At 40.8% G+C, this 16,952-nt stretch overlaps 1 protein-coding gene across 6 annotated transcripts in view; it reads left to right on the top strand.

The window, feature by feature from the left end:
* Positions 1 to 16,952, top strand: part of LOC137324578 (girdin-like) — a 233,772-nt gene that overhangs the window by 153,950 nt on the left and 62,870 nt on the right. For all 6 annotated transcript variants that reach the window (XM_067989025.1, XM_067989023.1, XM_067989024.1 and 3 more), the window contains exons 16-20: positions 4,731 to 4,858; positions 5,685 to 5,826; positions 7,438 to 7,614; positions 11,955 to 12,116; positions 16,316 to 16,593. In XM_067989025.1, coding sequence (XP_067845126.1) covers positions 4,731 to 4,858; positions 5,685 to 5,826; positions 7,438 to 7,614; positions 11,955 to 12,116; positions 16,316 to 16,593 — 887 coding nt within the window. The remainder of the gene's footprint in view (positions 1 to 4,730; positions 4,859 to 5,684; positions 5,827 to 7,437; positions 7,615 to 11,954; positions 12,117 to 16,315; positions 16,594 to 16,952) is intronic.

Raw genomic sequence — 16,952 nt, 5'->3', positions numbered from 1 at the left:
CAATAAAAGCTCAGGCATTGCAGCTGGTCTCTCAGTTCTCTCAGGCAAATGTTTGGCTGAGAGTTCTTGTGCTGAGACTGAGAGTTAAATAAGGCTCTGCTCCTAAGATTTTGGCAGACATTTGAATTTAAAAGCTGCAGGTCGGGTTTCCTGGGGCTAGGGAAACCCAGCAGCTGAACGGAAGCGCAAGATGCCAAATCCAGCAGGTAAGTGCTTCCCCTCGGCCCCTCAAGGAAATCTTCTCCCGCAATAACTTCCCCTCTGCTATCTCCATCTGACACCCTGGCGATCCTGATCCCCCTCCCCTCGCCCCCCCGCCCCCACCACCACCGCGCACTCTGTCATCGTCGCATTCGATCTGCCCCCACAAGATGCACTTCCTCCCTTTCCAAAAATTTTTCTTCTGCCCTGATCTGGCCTTCACTATGGCACCAGGGAGACAACACACCATTCAAGACTCGTGGTCATGGTTGCAAACAGGGCTCTAATGATTGAATCTCCCATCTCTACCACTTGCCTATTGCCTATTTTCCTCTTTATTTTTGTCCCCCTGGATAACCACTTCCTCCACAGTGCCGTTGCATTGTTTGTGGTTATACTCTGTTGTATCTCCAATCTTGTCCTTATCACTCAGCCCTGAATAACGATTGGACAGTCTCAGATGCACAGAGGCTTCCTGTTCCTCTCTGCTTTTCCTTCCTGCCCTGAGTGGTCACCCATTTCTACTATTTCTGATTCCTCTCTGCCTGTGGGGTGACCACTTCCTGGAACATATGTTCCATAAATCTTTCTGAATGGTGCAGAGTGTGCTCAACTTGTGCTCGAGATCAGCATTTTTCTGCTCGAACAACACAACTGGAAAAATATTTTTAAAATATTTTGAGCAATTTGATCCAGTTTCTGCTTTGTTATTGGTATTTTTCACTTCTTATATAGAGTTCTGATTTGCTTTTTTAGGAATAAATCAGTGGAAAGTGTAATAAAATTTACATAAGTTAGCATGACACTTAAGTGTAGACACAGGAAGTATGATGGACTACAGGAAATGTGCACAGTAGTACAGTTTTTACCAGTTGTTCACAGGTAGTTTGGGGTAAAGAGAGCAAAGTGGCTGTAGAAGTGCCATGGGATGAGACGTTGCAAAAGTAAAGGGCAGATACAGATAAAAGTTGGGGTTAAATAGTGAGTAAATGGAGAGTGGAACAGGGAACTTGGATATGCTGAAAATGGGTGGGAGAGGCTGGGGATTGGGTTATGTCAAATCTGGACTGGTGCACTGAGAGATGCAGACGTGATGGGAATAATTTTTCCCAGCAGACAAATGAAAATTTTAATTGCACTTTTAAAAAAAAATGTGCTTGCTGCTGCTCAAATAAGTATTTTTAATGTTCAAGAGACACCTAGGAGGAGAGGGAAGGGGTAGAAGCTGATCCAGTAGCTCACCAACCACAGAGTAACAAAGGAGCATTGGGTAGTTGAGTGAGTGGGCAAATACATGGCAGATGCAGTATAACATGGATAAATGTGAAGTTATCCACTTCGGAAGGAAAAACAGAAAGGCAGAGTATTATTTAAAGGTGATAGATTGGGAAATGTGGATGTACAAAGGGACCTGGGTGTCCTTGTACACCAGTCACTGAAAGCAAACATGCAGGTGCAGCAAGCAGTTAGGAAGGCAAATGGTATGTTGGCCTTCATTGCAAGAGGATTTGAGTACAGGAGCAAGGATGTCTTACTGCAGTTATACAGGGTCTTGGTGAGACCACACCTGGCGTATTGTTTGCTGGATTGGTCTCCTTACCTAAGAAAGGATATACTTCCCTGGAGGGAGTGCAGCAAAGGTTCACCAAACTGATTTCTGGGATGGCAGGACTGTCGTGCGAGGAGAGATTGGGTCGATTAGGCCTGTATTCACTTGAGTTTAGAAGAATGAGAGGGGATCTCATTGAAACGTATAAAATTCTGACAGGGCTAGACAGACTGGATGCAGGGAGGATATTCCTCCTGGCTGGGGGTGGCCTAGAACGAGGGGTCACAGTCTCAGGATATGGGGTAGGACATTTAGGACTGAGATGAGGAGAAATTTCTTCACTCAGATGGTGGTGAACCTGTGGAATTCTCTACCGCAGAAGGCTGTGGGGGCCAAGTCACTGAATATATTTAAGAAGGAGATAGATAGATTTCTAGACACAAAAGGCATCAAGGGTTATGGTGAGAGAGCGGTAATATGGTATTGATAGAGGATCAGCCATGATCATATTGAATGACGGAGCAGGCTCGAAGGGCCAAATAGCCTACTCCTGCTTCTATTTTTTATGTTTCTATGCCTTCCCCCATCAAAGAACAACGGGATCAAGTAGCAGTGGATTAAAACTAAACTGACTTTGACTTTGTGGGGCTTGCTGTGGATGGAAACTGGAAATGGAGATGTGTCAGCATGCAGCTTGGCCTACTATGAGGTGCTATTCACATTTGTAGCAATGAAAGCATTTCTTGTACGGAGGACATCCTCGGTGCAAGGTGCCGCAATTAAGCAATAGCTTGTGATCGCTCAACAGGGGAGAAGAAAATGTTATGAAGAGACAACAGTGAGAGTAGAGAAAGACAATGATAAGGTGAAGAGGCGGGGGTAGCGTGGGACGGAGTGGAGACTGTAGGAATCAGACTAACAGCGAGGAGTCGTGGGCAAACAGGGAAGGCACCACGTCACATAGAGGATTCAGGTTGCAGGGAAGAAAATGAGGCAAAAGGGACAGTGATAAGCAGTGATAAATTGGAGGCAAGATGCTGAGAAGGAGAAAATCTTTTGGAGAAAATGTTTTCCAGGGATTTAGAATAATTTACAAATGAGTAATGACGTGGGTTACATTAAGAGTTGATGAATTTTTCATGGACTTGTTATATTCTAAATTTTAGTTTTGCCTGTAAATTTGTTACTTCTGATGCCTCATGATTTTTGAAAATTAAGAATTTTTCAAATGAACATTTTAGATGCGAGAAATTTTCCTGTGAGGAATAAATTTGCCTATTATTCTACTTAAATGGAGGCATTAACCCAACTAGTTACAGCGCAAAAAATGTTCGAACTGAAGGGTGCAAAAAAAAGTCTAACTAACGGCGCGAGTCTCGAGATGTCTCGCTCCAGCAAGATCCAGCCCATTGAATCCATAATAATTATGGAACTGGCACATTTTATATTTCACAAAGTACAAGTTAAAGAAAACAAATCGGCCACCATAACCACGCTACTGATGAGGAACAACACCTTCTAAGTACTGTCAAAAAAAACAACATATTACTGAAAATGAACAGACTATTACTCCCAGATCTTGGACGACTATAGTAGAATCCCACAAACCTCCAAACCTGGTTTATATTGTGGGAATTGAAGATAGGAATCTACAGAGCCAGATAAAGACAATTGTAGTCCATCTCACCACTACCAAAATTCCAAAAAAAATCATGAAATAATCCATATGTCAAAATGAAAGTTTTCTGGTTGGCAGGGGAGGACGTACTACCAGACTCTCTTTTCCCCCCCCCCCACCGAAAGTAAATCTCAGGGGCGATTTGAAACATACACCAAAAAGGGCAGGAAGTTGGCAGAACAGCCGCCCAAGGCCAGCATTGGTAGGCCCAAACCATTTTCAGGTTCAAGCCTCATTTGAATGTAGCCGGCAAGCTGCAGGCGCCAAACAGATGGGAAATCAGTCAGCTCCTACGATGAGCTGGTTGGCATACTGGATCAGGGAGTGGAGGAGCCCCTCCTGGAGTGGGGTGAGTGCGGGCCACAATATTTTTGTGGAGCCAGGAGACATTCCTACTCCTCCTGACCCCACAAAAATAAAAGGGAAAACAAAAGTTTGGACCCTTTTCTGGAACGGTCTCCAGCTGTCCCTTTAAGGACCACTAGTTAGACCACTCACCACCTGGTAAAAATGGGCAGAACGTACATGGCGACACTTCACCCATTTATATTTCAAAATTGTAATCAGGGTCCTACAAAAGCGTAGGGCCCCGATTTGCATATTTAATCTCCCTTCCACCTGAAACAGATGGGTGTGCTGTATGCCCATTTACAGGCCCACCTGTGAATTGTATCCAGTTGGCTTAGAGAGGCCAAGAATCCCCCTTCTGCCTCCCTGATTTTTCCTTTGCTGGCCGCCTGTTTTTCGGGCAAGATTTGGGTGAACGGCAATTTAAAATAACCCCACTTGTGTCTTAAGTGATCACATCTCCCTTTAATAATTTTTAAATTTACTACTGTTGCAAGCTATGCTTTTGTGAACTTTAGGTTTTCCTTGCAATAAATGTGATGGAATGTTGGGCATACCTGCAACGTAAGTTAAGACAAGCCTGTGACCCACTTCATTTTCAGTCTCATTCTTTTCTGTGTCATAAGTCAAATATTCAGTCTTGTTTTTGAGCTGACTGCTTTTTTAGTGCTCTGTATGCTCTTTTTCTGTAAATGATGGTTTGGTTTTAAGGTTGGCAGATATTAAAGTATGAACTTTTTTTTAACCTAAGTTCAGTTGCTGGTTTAATAAATAATATCTGGAGTTGCTATTAAGAGTTTAAATATGTAAATCAGCCTCTTTAATTTTGTTTACAATACTTTATAGAAGTATGTTTACATTATGAAAATGTGTGCACATTGTCATAATTCTCAAAGAATCAACTTTAATAGTTAGTGAGTCTGAGAAGTTTTACTAAATGGTGTGATGTTGCAGGAGCTTGTAAATGAAAAATTACATGCCCAGCAAATGAGCAATGACTTGGAAAAATTGACTCATGAACTGGAGAAGATTGGGCTGAACAAGGAACGCCTCCTCCATGATGAACAAACCACTGATGATAGGTAAGATTGAATAAAATTCAGCATTTGCTAAGAGTTGATAACACAGTTTTAATGCTAAATAAAATGCCTCCAATAATAAATATATAAATATACACTACCTTTGGCAATGAAAATAATTGCTCTTTAATGTCTCGTGTGTGTGTGTGTATGTATGTGTGTGTATATATATATATATAATATATACACAAATATATCTTGTTTAAAAATAAAGCTGCTACTTAATGAGGAGAAATTCTTAATGAGACCCAGCACGTTGAATGAGACCCTGACATTTCAGAAGAAGTGAAAGTCTGAAATGTGTTCAAGTGACAGGTGACTATGTTTGTGGCTATCAGCTGAATAAAAAGTATTGAGATTGGACTCCATTTCGTTCTTGAATACAGATTCAGGGTTTCCATCTATTACCAATGCTCGCACCAAAAGAGTACTGTGGTAAAGTGTTGAATCTGCAAAACTTTGAGGTAACTGCCCAGCTGAGGATTTATCTTAGTGGGTAGATTTTAACCCAGATGTGAGACATAAAATGACAAAGTACTTTACACTGAAGATGCTATTTTCTTTTATTAAGCTCTTTTGAACAGTTTAAAAAATGATGTACTTGCATATCATCTAGGATGTTTAGGTAGAATCAATAATGGTGTAACATTTTCAGATCTGCATGCAAAGGAGCTAGTTCTTGATAAAACATCTGTTCCAAGAGCTTAGCTTCAGTACTCTCTCTGTTACAATCTGATTCAAAAATATAGTAAATGCGTAAGTAAATTCCAAACTACAGCTCAGAAAACCTCTAGTTAAATCCTTTTCCATGTCAATTTCCAATTTTCAGCAAGTACAAACTTTTGGAGTCCAAACTTGAAAGCACACTAAAAAAATCTCTTGAAATTAAAGAAGAGAAAATTGCCAGTCTTGAAGCACGATTAGAAGAATCAACAAATTTGAACCAACAGCTACGTCAGGAGTTAAAGACGGTAAGACCTGAACGAAGTATTTTTTTCAAGTTTGTTAGAAAAGAACTAAAGCAATTTTCACAAACATACACTAAATATATGCTTATGCATGGGGAACCCCACCACCTCCAAGTTCCCCTCCAAGTCACACACCATCCTGACGTGGACATCGCCATTCCTTCATCGTCGTAGGTGAAAATCCTGGAACTCCCTACCTATAATAGCACTGTGGGAGCACCTGCACAATATGGACTACAGCAGTTTACCACCACCTTCTTGAGGGCAGTTAGGGATGGGCAATAAATACTGGCCCTGCTAGCGACGCCCATATCCCAAGAATTAATTTTTTTTTAATTTAACATTTATTTGATTTATACGACTCTGCATGCTAGACTGCTGAACTTTTGAATAATGCATCTTATGATTAAATTTTAGCAAATACTGAATAGGCTGAGGAATCTCCAATGAAACCAATGTTCTTGAAAATCATGTACACAGGCAGTGCCACTAGACTGAGTTTAAAAACACATCTGCACTTTATAAGTTTAAATAATGTATGCAATGGGTGAGATTTTTCCACTTCCACGTTGTTACAAAATGAGAACAAATTCATATAAAATTCTGCATTCCCTCCCCAAAACAGTGCTGTCATCCAGAGAAAGAAACATTGCAGTGAAAATTTGGCTTGGTTGATATTTTATATGTTATGTCATTTATGCCATTGTGATACTGAAAAATGCTGAATATTGTATGAAGATAAACATGCTTCTACTTCATCTTGCCCCCCCCCCCCAGAACTAAAGAGGGGTACTTGCATACAGTGTAGAAAGATCAAAATACATAAGATTAAATACCTTAACATTGGGAAGTAGAGATTGGAGTCAAATGGGGACAAATTGAATCCTGTTTTTCAGGCATAGAATGGGGACAGAAATGACCAATTCTGCAGCACAATTTCCGGTGCCTGAACAGCATCTGAAATTCGTTCAGTGCCATATTCACTAGAGCGATATTCAGATGTCCTATATAGGTGTTAGACCCCTTGCATAAGCTAATATGGGGCCTAACACCTGTTTAAGCACCCTGCTCTAAAATTGGTCAAAAACTAGTCGGTGTAAAGAATACCTTGGTATGTGACCTGAGTCAACCTTTGATGACTTTAAGTTTTCAGGGGACTATCAGTGTGGTAACTGTCAGTGCACTGCTGTCCTTGCTCTATACCTATCCAAAAATGAAAGTCTGACATTTGCTACAATATAAAGAATACAGTCCTCACAAAGCAATGTCTAAAGAAGATCCATTTCTCTTCCTGACTAAAATCAGATCCAGAGATGTGCGACATCAATCAGTACAACACGGATTGCACGCTTTGCGCGTTTTGTTGACATGGATATGATGCACATGAGTTTCTGGACCCAATTTATTGTAAGAAATCAACAGGAAATTTCAGAGTTTTACCCCAAAATTTGGGGGCAAAGCTTTAGTGATCCACCAACCAAAAAAATACAGGAATTAATGATGCACATTGATTTAAAGAAAAGAATGATTTTACTGTTGCTAGCCAACTGTAGAATGTTGCTTAATAACTGTGAAACTCTATACAACGTTACTTGTTATCCTCCATTGTTACAGGTGAAAAAAAACTATGAAGCTCTCAAACAGCGACAAGAAGAAGAAAAAAATGTGCAGAATTCACAAGGTAGGCCTGGTGAAGAAATCCAGGCTACAAGTACATGGGAGCGAGAGAACCAAGAAGTAACTCGTGAATTATTAAAGGTTAAAGACAGACTTATCGAGGTTGAAAGGAATGTGAGTTTTTGTTAATCTCTGCTGACTAAAACCATTTTTCAAGCAGTTGAGTTCGGTGTTGCTGTATTTCTTCAAAGGTTGCCTAAAACTAATTGAGTTCATATATTGAATAACAATCAATTCTTAGTTCCTTTCTGACATAAATATGTTTATCTTTTCTTTCAACTGAAATTACACTTTTTATCCCCTCTAATTTTCTCCAATCCTCAGCAACTCTTGCTTGTATATAGTTCCAAGGTCAGTAAACTATCAAGGCAGTGGAGAACATCAAAGCCCAACCCAACCCTCACCTCACCCAATGCCCAACACACATTTATCAGCAGGAGTGCCGCATAGTATCAGGAAAAGAGAACTTGAGTGATTTTTTTTCCCCATCTCGCTCCCCTCCCTAGCGCAGTGGGCCTGAGGTCAATTGTAGCATCCCAGCTAAGAGCTAATTCAGCGATGTCTATATGGCTTAGTACTACACCAGTCAGCATCTTTACCCCATTAGATCATAGTGACTTGAGATTGCACACTAGGATGTTACTTTATACTTTTCCTCAAATCTCTTTTTTTTCTTCTCTCCTTAGGGTAGTTATTTCTGCTAGTTTATGGTTCTATGAGTGGCAGGGGCCCTCTGGTATCTTACTCAAGTGCCTGTTTTTTATTTGTGAACGCAAACAGTGAGTGTGGGTTGGATGTTTGACTTTTGGAGGCCTTTAAGTGTCAGATTGACCCAGTGGTAGTGCACTCGTGTCTCAGTCAAAAGGCTGTGGTTCAAGCCCCACTCCAGTGATTTGAGCATATAATCTAGTGCAGTATTTCAGTGCAGAATTGATGGACTGCTGCATTGTTAGCTGCTGTATTTCAGATGAGATGTTAACCCGAGGTGCTTTCTCCATGATCAGAGTATTTAAAAGACCCCATGGCACTGTTTGAAGAAAAGCAGGGGAGTTCTTCCAGTGTCCTGGCCAACATTTGTCCCTCAATCAACACCTCCAAAAACTAATTAGCTAGTCATTTATCTCTTTGTGGGATCTTGCTGTGCGTAAATTGGCTGCCTCATATACCTATAAAACAACAGAGACTATACTTCGTCAATGGAAAGGAAAATCGGACGGGGTGTGTAACGGGCAGCCAATCTGCTACCACCCGACCTGAGCCCCGAACGAAGTTGATTTCACCCCAAAGTATTCAAAGTTTTATTTAAAGTTAATTTTAGTAGCATGAGATTTTATTTTGAAGATACCATTGACATCAACAACAACTTATATTTATATAGCGCCTTCAACATAGTAAAACATCCTAAGGCGCTTCACAGGAAAGTAATCAGACAAAAAAAAATTGACACTGAGCTAAAGGAGACATTAGGACAGGTCAACAAAAGCTTGGTCAAAGATGTAGGTTTTAAGGAGCTTTGTAAAGGAGGACAGAGAGCTTTAGAATGGGAATTCTGGATCTTGGGGTCTAGACAGCTGGGGGCATGGCCACCAATACTGGGGCGAAGGAAGTCGGGGATGCACAAAAGGCCAGAATTGGAGGAACGCAGAATTCTCTGAGGGTTGTAAGGCTGGAGGCACAAGGTCATGGAGGTATTTGAACATGAGGATGAGAATTTGAGGCATTGGTGGACTAGGAGCCAATGTAGGTCAGCGAGCACAGGGACGATAGGAGGACGGGACTTGGTGCGAGTTAGTATACAGGCGGCAGAGTTTTGGACGAACACAAGTTTATGGAGGGTGGAAGATGAGAGGCCGGCCAGGAGAGCATTGGAATAGTCAAGTCTGAATGTAACAAAAGCACAGATGAGGGTTTCAGCAGCTGAGGCAGGGGCGGAGACGGACGATATTACAGAAGTGGACGTAAGCGATCTTAGTGAAAGGGAGGATATGGGGTCGGAAGCTCAGCTCAGGGCCGAGGATGCGAACATTCTGGTTCAGCCTGAGACAGTGGCCAGGGAGGATGATGGAATCAGTGGCGAGGGAACAGAGTTTTTGGCGGGAGTCGAAGACATTGGCGTCAGTCTTCCCAATATTTAATTGGAGGAAATTTTGGCTCATCCACTACTGAATGTAGGAGAAGCAACCTGACAACAGAGGCAGTGGAGAGGTCGAGAAGGTGGTGATGATGTCAGCGTACATGTGGAACCTGGTGTCGTGTTTTCAGATGATGTCACCGAGGGGCAACGTGTAGGTAAGAAATAGGAGGGGGCCAAGGATAGATCCTTGGACTCCAGAGGTAACGGTGCAGGAGCGGAAAGAGAAGCCATTGCAGGAGATTCTCTGGCTACGACTGGATAAATAAGAATGGAACCAGACGCGGGCAGTCCCACTCAGCTGGACAATGGAGGAGAAACGTTGGAGGAAGATGGTGGGGTCAACTGTGTCAAAGGCTGCAGATAGGTTGAGAAAGATGAAGAGGGATAGTGCACCATGATCACAGTCACAGGATGTAATTTGTGACTTTGATAAAGGCTGTTTCAGTGCTGTGGCAGGAGCGGAAACCTGATTGGAGAGCTTAATTATAATTATCAGAATAATATTAGCGATTGATTTCCCCGTTGTATGAGCTGAAATCTCTCAGGACCTGCCGACATTCCAAGCCTTACGCCAAAGAATAATGGCAAACAAAAATGTGTTAAAATGTTAAGTCTTAATTATGCAAGAATACAGATGGCAAGAAGTAAAGGTGGGAATTTGAATTAAGAGCACAATATTAAAATATAAAAATATGGCACCACAGAATGGTGTGACAAACAATTAGATTCCCAACTCAGTTGAGCCTCTGATCTTGTTTGCATTGCTAGAGGAAGGTGATAAGTGAGGGCCAAAAATTCTCCTAGTGGGGAAGCAAAATAGATGGGTGTGTCTCTTGGCAGCTGGTAATAGCTTGGAAACACACTTTCTGCTCACTTGGATGCAGGAGGTGTATGATGCGGGAAATCAGCAGGAAGAGTAAATCAGGGAAAAGCAGCTTGTGCCCTCCTAAGAGGATTGAATACCCTTAAATATGTAGGAGAATGCAAACTGGACAGTGAAGAAGGACAGTTTTCTCCTGTAGTATTTTGAAATAGCTGTGCAGCATTATACATAATTAGCAACATAGTCAGGATGCTTTTCTTACTTGTGCTGCCACGAGTCCCCCAAACTACCAGCAACAACAACTTATATTTATATAGCACTTTTAACACCAAAAAATTTCCCAAGGTATTTCACAGAGGTGTAATTAGACAAAAATAGATGCTGAGACAAAGGACGAGATATTAGGAGGGATGACCCAAGAGCTTGGTCAAAGAGGTGGATTTTAAAGAGAGCCTTGAAAGAGGAAAGGAGTTGGAGGGGTTTAGGGTATGAATTCCAGAGTGTGAGGCCTAGGTAGCTGAAGGCCTGCCTGCCAATGGTGGGGGGCGAAGGAAATGTGGCTGTACAAAAGACCAGAGTCAGAGGAACGGAGAGTTTAGAAGGGAGAGTTGTAAGGCTGGAAGAGGTTACAGAGATAGGGAGGGGCAAAACCATGAAGGGATTTAAACACAAGGATGTGAATGTTAAATTCAAAGCATGTGGAGACCAGGAGCCATTGTAGGTTAGCAAAGACTGGAGTGATGGGTAAACATGACCTGGTGTGGGATAGGATACGAGCAGCAGAGTTTTGGATGAACTGAGGTTTATAGAGGGCGGTGGATGGGAGAACATTGCAATAGTCAAGTCTGGAGGTGACGAAGGCATGGGTGAGGGTTTCAGCGGCAGATGGGCCGAAGCAGGCTGGAAGTGAGTGATGTTATGGAGGTGGAAATGGGCAGTCTTTGTGATTGGAGAGTATATGACTTTGCAAACTCAAGTAGGATGCTGAGATTGCATCCTGGTTCAGCCTGAGACAATGGCCAGAGAGGGGTCTGGAATCGGTGGCGAGGGGCCGAACGTTAACGCTTCAGTCTTCCTAATATTTAACTGGAGGTAATTACAGCTCATTCAAGCCAGTCCATGGATGGCCTGGAAGGGTGTGAATTCTTCTTTAAATATTATAGAGGTGGCTATTTATGAAGTACAGTGTTGCATTAGCAAAAATGCATTTAATGCTGTGCTAGTCCTAACAACAAATACAAAATCAGGCACAAGGAATAATTTGCAGCTCAGTACCTAACAGAAATGCTCAATATTTTCCAGATGACGTTATTAAATTGTAAAATATTTGTTGGAAGTAAAAAGAGTAACTAAAATCTATAACTTAGAATTATGATATCCTTAAAATATATAGTGGCTTTTGACATGTAAAATGCTGGAGGCCAAATTCTATTCCTTTACTGTTAATTATAGCAACTTTTTTTGACTTCTAATTTTTTCTTTTTTCCCCTCCCAAAGAATGCAACTCTTCAGGCTGAGAAACAAGCCTTGAAAACGCAGCTGAAGCAGCTAGAGACCCAGAATAACAACTTACAAGCCCAAATCCTTGCACTTCAGAGGCAGACAGCATCCCTGCAGGAGCACAATACCACCATACAGACACAGAATGCCAAGCTGCAGGTCAGATTCTGTGTTGTCAGTAGTTTTTTTAATTCCAAAATTGCTGTAACCCTTGCTAAAATGCAATAATTTTCTTGATTCAAGAACGTTTAATCATGCTACAGTACGCAGTGCCTGCTGCTGAATTTTTGCTATATTAGGATTCTGAAGGATTTGGTAAAAACTGATCTGTATACTAACAATATTTTTGAATAAATTAATGCTTTCCTTGATGAAAAGTGGGCTTTCTTCAAGACATTTTTCATGAGAAAAAGTACACGCCTATAGTCAAATCATTCATCAGCACACTGCTTTAATGCACTGGGACACATTTTATATTCAGAAGAAAAATATTTACAAATCTGAAAAAAATTTGTAAAATCAGTTCCCAACATCATTAGATCCCATTCATTAAAATAAATAGGAGTAGTGCATATTTTTTCCTATTTTGTATAAACGACCATCGCATCGGCAGGAAAACAGGCTTAGAAATTTTACAGCATGAAGAGATGAATTAACATGAGCTCACTTGGGGTACTTGCTTTTTGTTTAAGCAACTTTTTCTAAAAAGGATTTTTGTTGCCATAAAACCAGCCTTCAAAGTCAGTTTTCAAGACAATTAAAAGCCCAAATTCTGAAGAATATGTTCTCATTGTGCCAAAAAATTACATTTTTGTAAATTTTGTTTTCACTTGATGGATATCCTTTTAATTCCAGTCACAATAAAGAGTTTAAAATCACCTGCAGTAAAAAAAATAAAAACAAACCCATGTCCTAGCCAACTTCAGTACACACTAATTGATTTCATGTGGCAGTACTCAGTTCAAGCAGGGTTAGAGGGTAGGTGAACAAGAGGACCAAGGCAGGAGGAAGAGAGATGGGGAGAGGTGGAAAGAGGGAGGGGTGAAAGTGAGAGGGGGGTGGAAGGAAGGAAGGGAGAGTGGGAAAAGAAAGGAAAGGAGTGTATGCAAGGGAAGGAGAGGGGGTTGAGGGAGAAGAGGAACTGGGTTAGAGTAGGTTGGGGATAGGAGTAGAGAATGTCTGATTGGAAGATGGGGTGGTTTACAAACTAGTCAATGGATTTTGGAACGTAATATTATGTTTGTCCAGGAATTCTCAATGGTGGGCATGGGTAATGTAAGGTGTGGAGAGAAGCCAAGTGGCTGAAGTCAAAAGGAGGCAGGGAGATGACGAGCGACAAAGGCCGATAGTGGGCTGGGGTAGCAGCCAAGCTGAGGGGAGGGCTAGCAGACAGATGGAAGAGGAAAATAATTTTCAAGATTTTTTTAAGTTTGGGGGTGGGGCTATAATGGTGCTATCTTACCTCGGGCAAGAAGGCAGTATGCTGCTTGACACACAAGTGCCTGGAGGTGAGAGGTTGGTGCAGAGTCATCAAGTGGCCATGTTGAGGAACTGCAAGAGGATTCACCAACATTCCTTCCCAATTTTAAATTCTGGTTTTCTATCTATCGTTACATGAGTGATTTAGGATAGAAATAGCCTATCACAGTGCCAGCTACAGGAGTAATAGGTACTGAAGGTAAATGTTGATACTCTTATAATGGATTTTGCCTTTGACGGAGTCTAACATAGGATTTTCAATGGAGTTTGGAGGGAATGTTGCGACCCACTCACTGCGAGATTGGTTCAAACTGATAGTCAAACTGCAGGATAAATGGGAGGAGCTAAGCTACTTTTGAACACCTCAGTGTGATTTAATCGGTTAAAAGTACGACAGCCAATTATTTTTTAATTTGAGAATCAGTTATAAAAATCCAAATAAGTCATAGCAACTGATGAAACGGTATTCAAGTGGTTAGATCTGTTCTTTGAGTGGGTTTACAGAATGTAATTGAACTGATTGGAATTTTCACAGGAAAAGATAAGATAGACTGGTTTATGATCGTAGTCACAAAAGATTACAAGGACTACACCCATAACTTTTATATGTATATATATATATATATATATATATAAAAGTTATCTATAATGAAATAAATTACCATTCTATTGTGACTCTTTCATTGTTTACACTCAAGTTAAATAATAGATTTTCTAATGTAAATATATAAATGCATTATATCACTTAGATGTTTTGCTTGTTCATTGTTTAATAAATTTGCTTAATAGTTTTAACTTAAAATGAGATCTAATGTGATGCTCTACTGTTCTCGAAGACGAGACTAAAGAGAGCCAATGGAAGCACAGGATAAATTTTAGTAGCTTAAAAATAATATTTCTTTTTGTTATCTGTGGTGTGTTACCAAAAGCTTACCTAGATATCAAGGCAAGCATAGACACTCAAAGGTATGGAGAGTTAGGGATTCCTCATTAGAAACTGTAACAGATGTGGAAAGAACATGTGAAGCAAAGCTAACATCTGTTACAGTTGCTTGTTCTTGCAAAGTTGACATTTCCACATTTTTTATCCGGACATATCCAATCACCGTCGCAGACACGAAAGCTTTTTGCCGACATCTGATCTGCATTCATTGAAGAAGCTGAAAATCGGTGAGCTACAGGCAACTCGTTTCAGGGAAAGAGAGAGAAATTAAACTTTCTTGAGGCGTTTTACTGGCCATCACTTATAGCGAGCAAATCGTGAACGCGCCCGCCATGAGCAATGGCGACTGTAGATAGACTTTTGTTCGGTAAGGGTAACGAGGGATATAGAGCAAAGGTGGGGAAAATGGAGTTGAGTTGCAGATCAGCCATGATCTAATTTAATGGCCTACTCCTGTTCCTAATGTCCCAATGTTTCTAAGATACAAGAACCAAAATATTCTAGAATAAGAACAATAGAAAAGACCCAAAAACATAGCACTCGTCAGCAGGTTCATTAATCCAATTTACTTTAGAATCATCATTGGTCATCAGCATTTAACACAATATTTTTTAATTCCTCAAGTGCCATGGACAAGTTTTCATGTGGATAGTAGCACTTCCTGGTTTGGATATGATTTTCATATTGTGATTGCATTCTTCAGAATCTGGACTTCTGATTGGCTGGAAAATGCTCGGCCATCTCCTTGGTTGGGGGGTGGGGGGGGGAGGGTGAAGATGGAAGGGGAGGGTGAAGATGGAAGGGTAAAATTGGAAGAGGTGCTGTCATGAAGGTGCTATTGAGTACTTTAAAGCCACCAGTTAAGACTGACACTAGCGGTAGCCTGGGAGCAGATTGCCTGTTCTGCCCTTTTAGCTGTAGAGATGCATGACTCAAGGGAAGCTGGGGAAGGAGAAAAAAATTGTCTTTAGATTTAAAAAAATGGAAGTGCTTGTTTTCTCTCAAATAGTGACCCACCAACAAAATCACATTCTCAGAAATTGTTCATTTTGGTGCCAAATGATACCATAATTCAGGGTTTCAATGGCCCAGAATTTGCTGCCAAAATAATGGCGAGTTTAATGGCGCGCGCCGTTATAATGTGTAGAGCATCTTGTGCAACTTGTGGTGAGGAAGAGATACCCTGTGACTTGTGAGTCGCCACAAGTTACTGGATAATTTGTGCTGCTCCGCCATTAGCCTCGCGAAAACTGCAGCTCGCCCTCAACCTCCCCGTTATTTTTAAGAACATGCTGGATTTGGACATTAAACTCACCGTAGAACATTAGAGCTCGTATTTAAAAGTACCCTTTTAACTATGTGATAATTGTTAATACAATGTCAATCAACCTCTCCGGCCTAGAAAGCGTACTATTTAAACTGTTAAATCTCATTCCTGCATGTAGTAAATTCTTCTAGGAGATTTTAAAAATGTTACATTTTTTTCTTACTTTTCCTTTCTGGCTCTTTTTTTAATCTCTCTCAATCCAATCTTTCTTTCCCTCTTTTTATTTCTCTCTCTCTACATGATTTGATTCTAATTCACCCACTCTAATTCACCAGTCATTCCTCTGTTTCTTTCCTCAATCCTTAAATCTCACTGGTTAAGGGGATAGACTGTTGGTCCCGTCATTCATTAAGGTCTCAGGTACCCCGTTGTCGTTGTCGGCCATTATCAGCTCGCATTTCCAGCAACTTACAGGACAAAACATTTTCGAGCTGAAGGGTGCAGGACAAAGTCTAAGTAACAGCGCATGCCACGGGATGCCCCTCCAGCAAAATCTGGGCCGTTATGTTAATTACAGAAAAAATGGACATTTCACCCTTGATTTTATTTAACCAGTCTTATGTTTATTAGACTTTTTAAAGTTATAGCTAATGAACCTTTCTTTGATAGGTGGAACATTCTACACTGGGTTCCCAAAGTGCATCCTTGATGACTCAGAATTCTCAGCTTCAGAGCCAGCAGTTGTCCTTGGAGAATGAGAATGAATCACTGATGAAGGAAAAAGAGGAATTGAAATTATTGTATGATTCACTTGTCAAAGATCATGAAAAACTAGCGAAGTTACATGAGCATCAGGCAACAGAATATGAGGCTCTCATCAACAAACATGGAAGTCTGAAATTTGCTCATAAAAATTTAGAAGTTGAACACAAAGATCTTGAGGACAGGTATAATGCAATTCCTAATTGTTTTTAAAGTTTTTGTTCATTTGAACTTCAGATACAAATCAAAATAAGTCGACTCATGGAAAGGTCAGAAATAGAATCACTCAGCAATATTGACCCTTTAAGGGATTTGCACTATTGTGCTGTCATTTTGGTCAAATAACCGTCACCTATTTTGCTGTATATAACACTTTATTCTGAATAGCAGCATCAGTTCTTTTTCTTCCACTGCCAGCAGCAGTCTTCATTGTTGCCTTTACACAACAGACTGGATTCATTTATTTTCTGTTTGCCAATTTTCATTCGAAGCTGGTAGTTGGAGTCTGTTACAGTTAAAGTCCCATGAAAGTCATTTTGAAAGT

The sequence above is a fragment of the Heptranchias perlo genome, chromosome 8 (assembly GCF_035084215.1).
Source record: "Heptranchias perlo isolate sHepPer1 chromosome 8, sHepPer1.hap1, whole genome shotgun sequence".
In the NCBI taxonomy this organism is placed as follows: domain Eukaryota; kingdom Metazoa; phylum Chordata; class Chondrichthyes; order Hexanchiformes; family Hexanchidae; genus Heptranchias; species Heptranchias perlo.
Note: the sequence above shows the minus strand (reverse complement) of the source record. Positions and strands in the feature narration are given on the sequence as shown.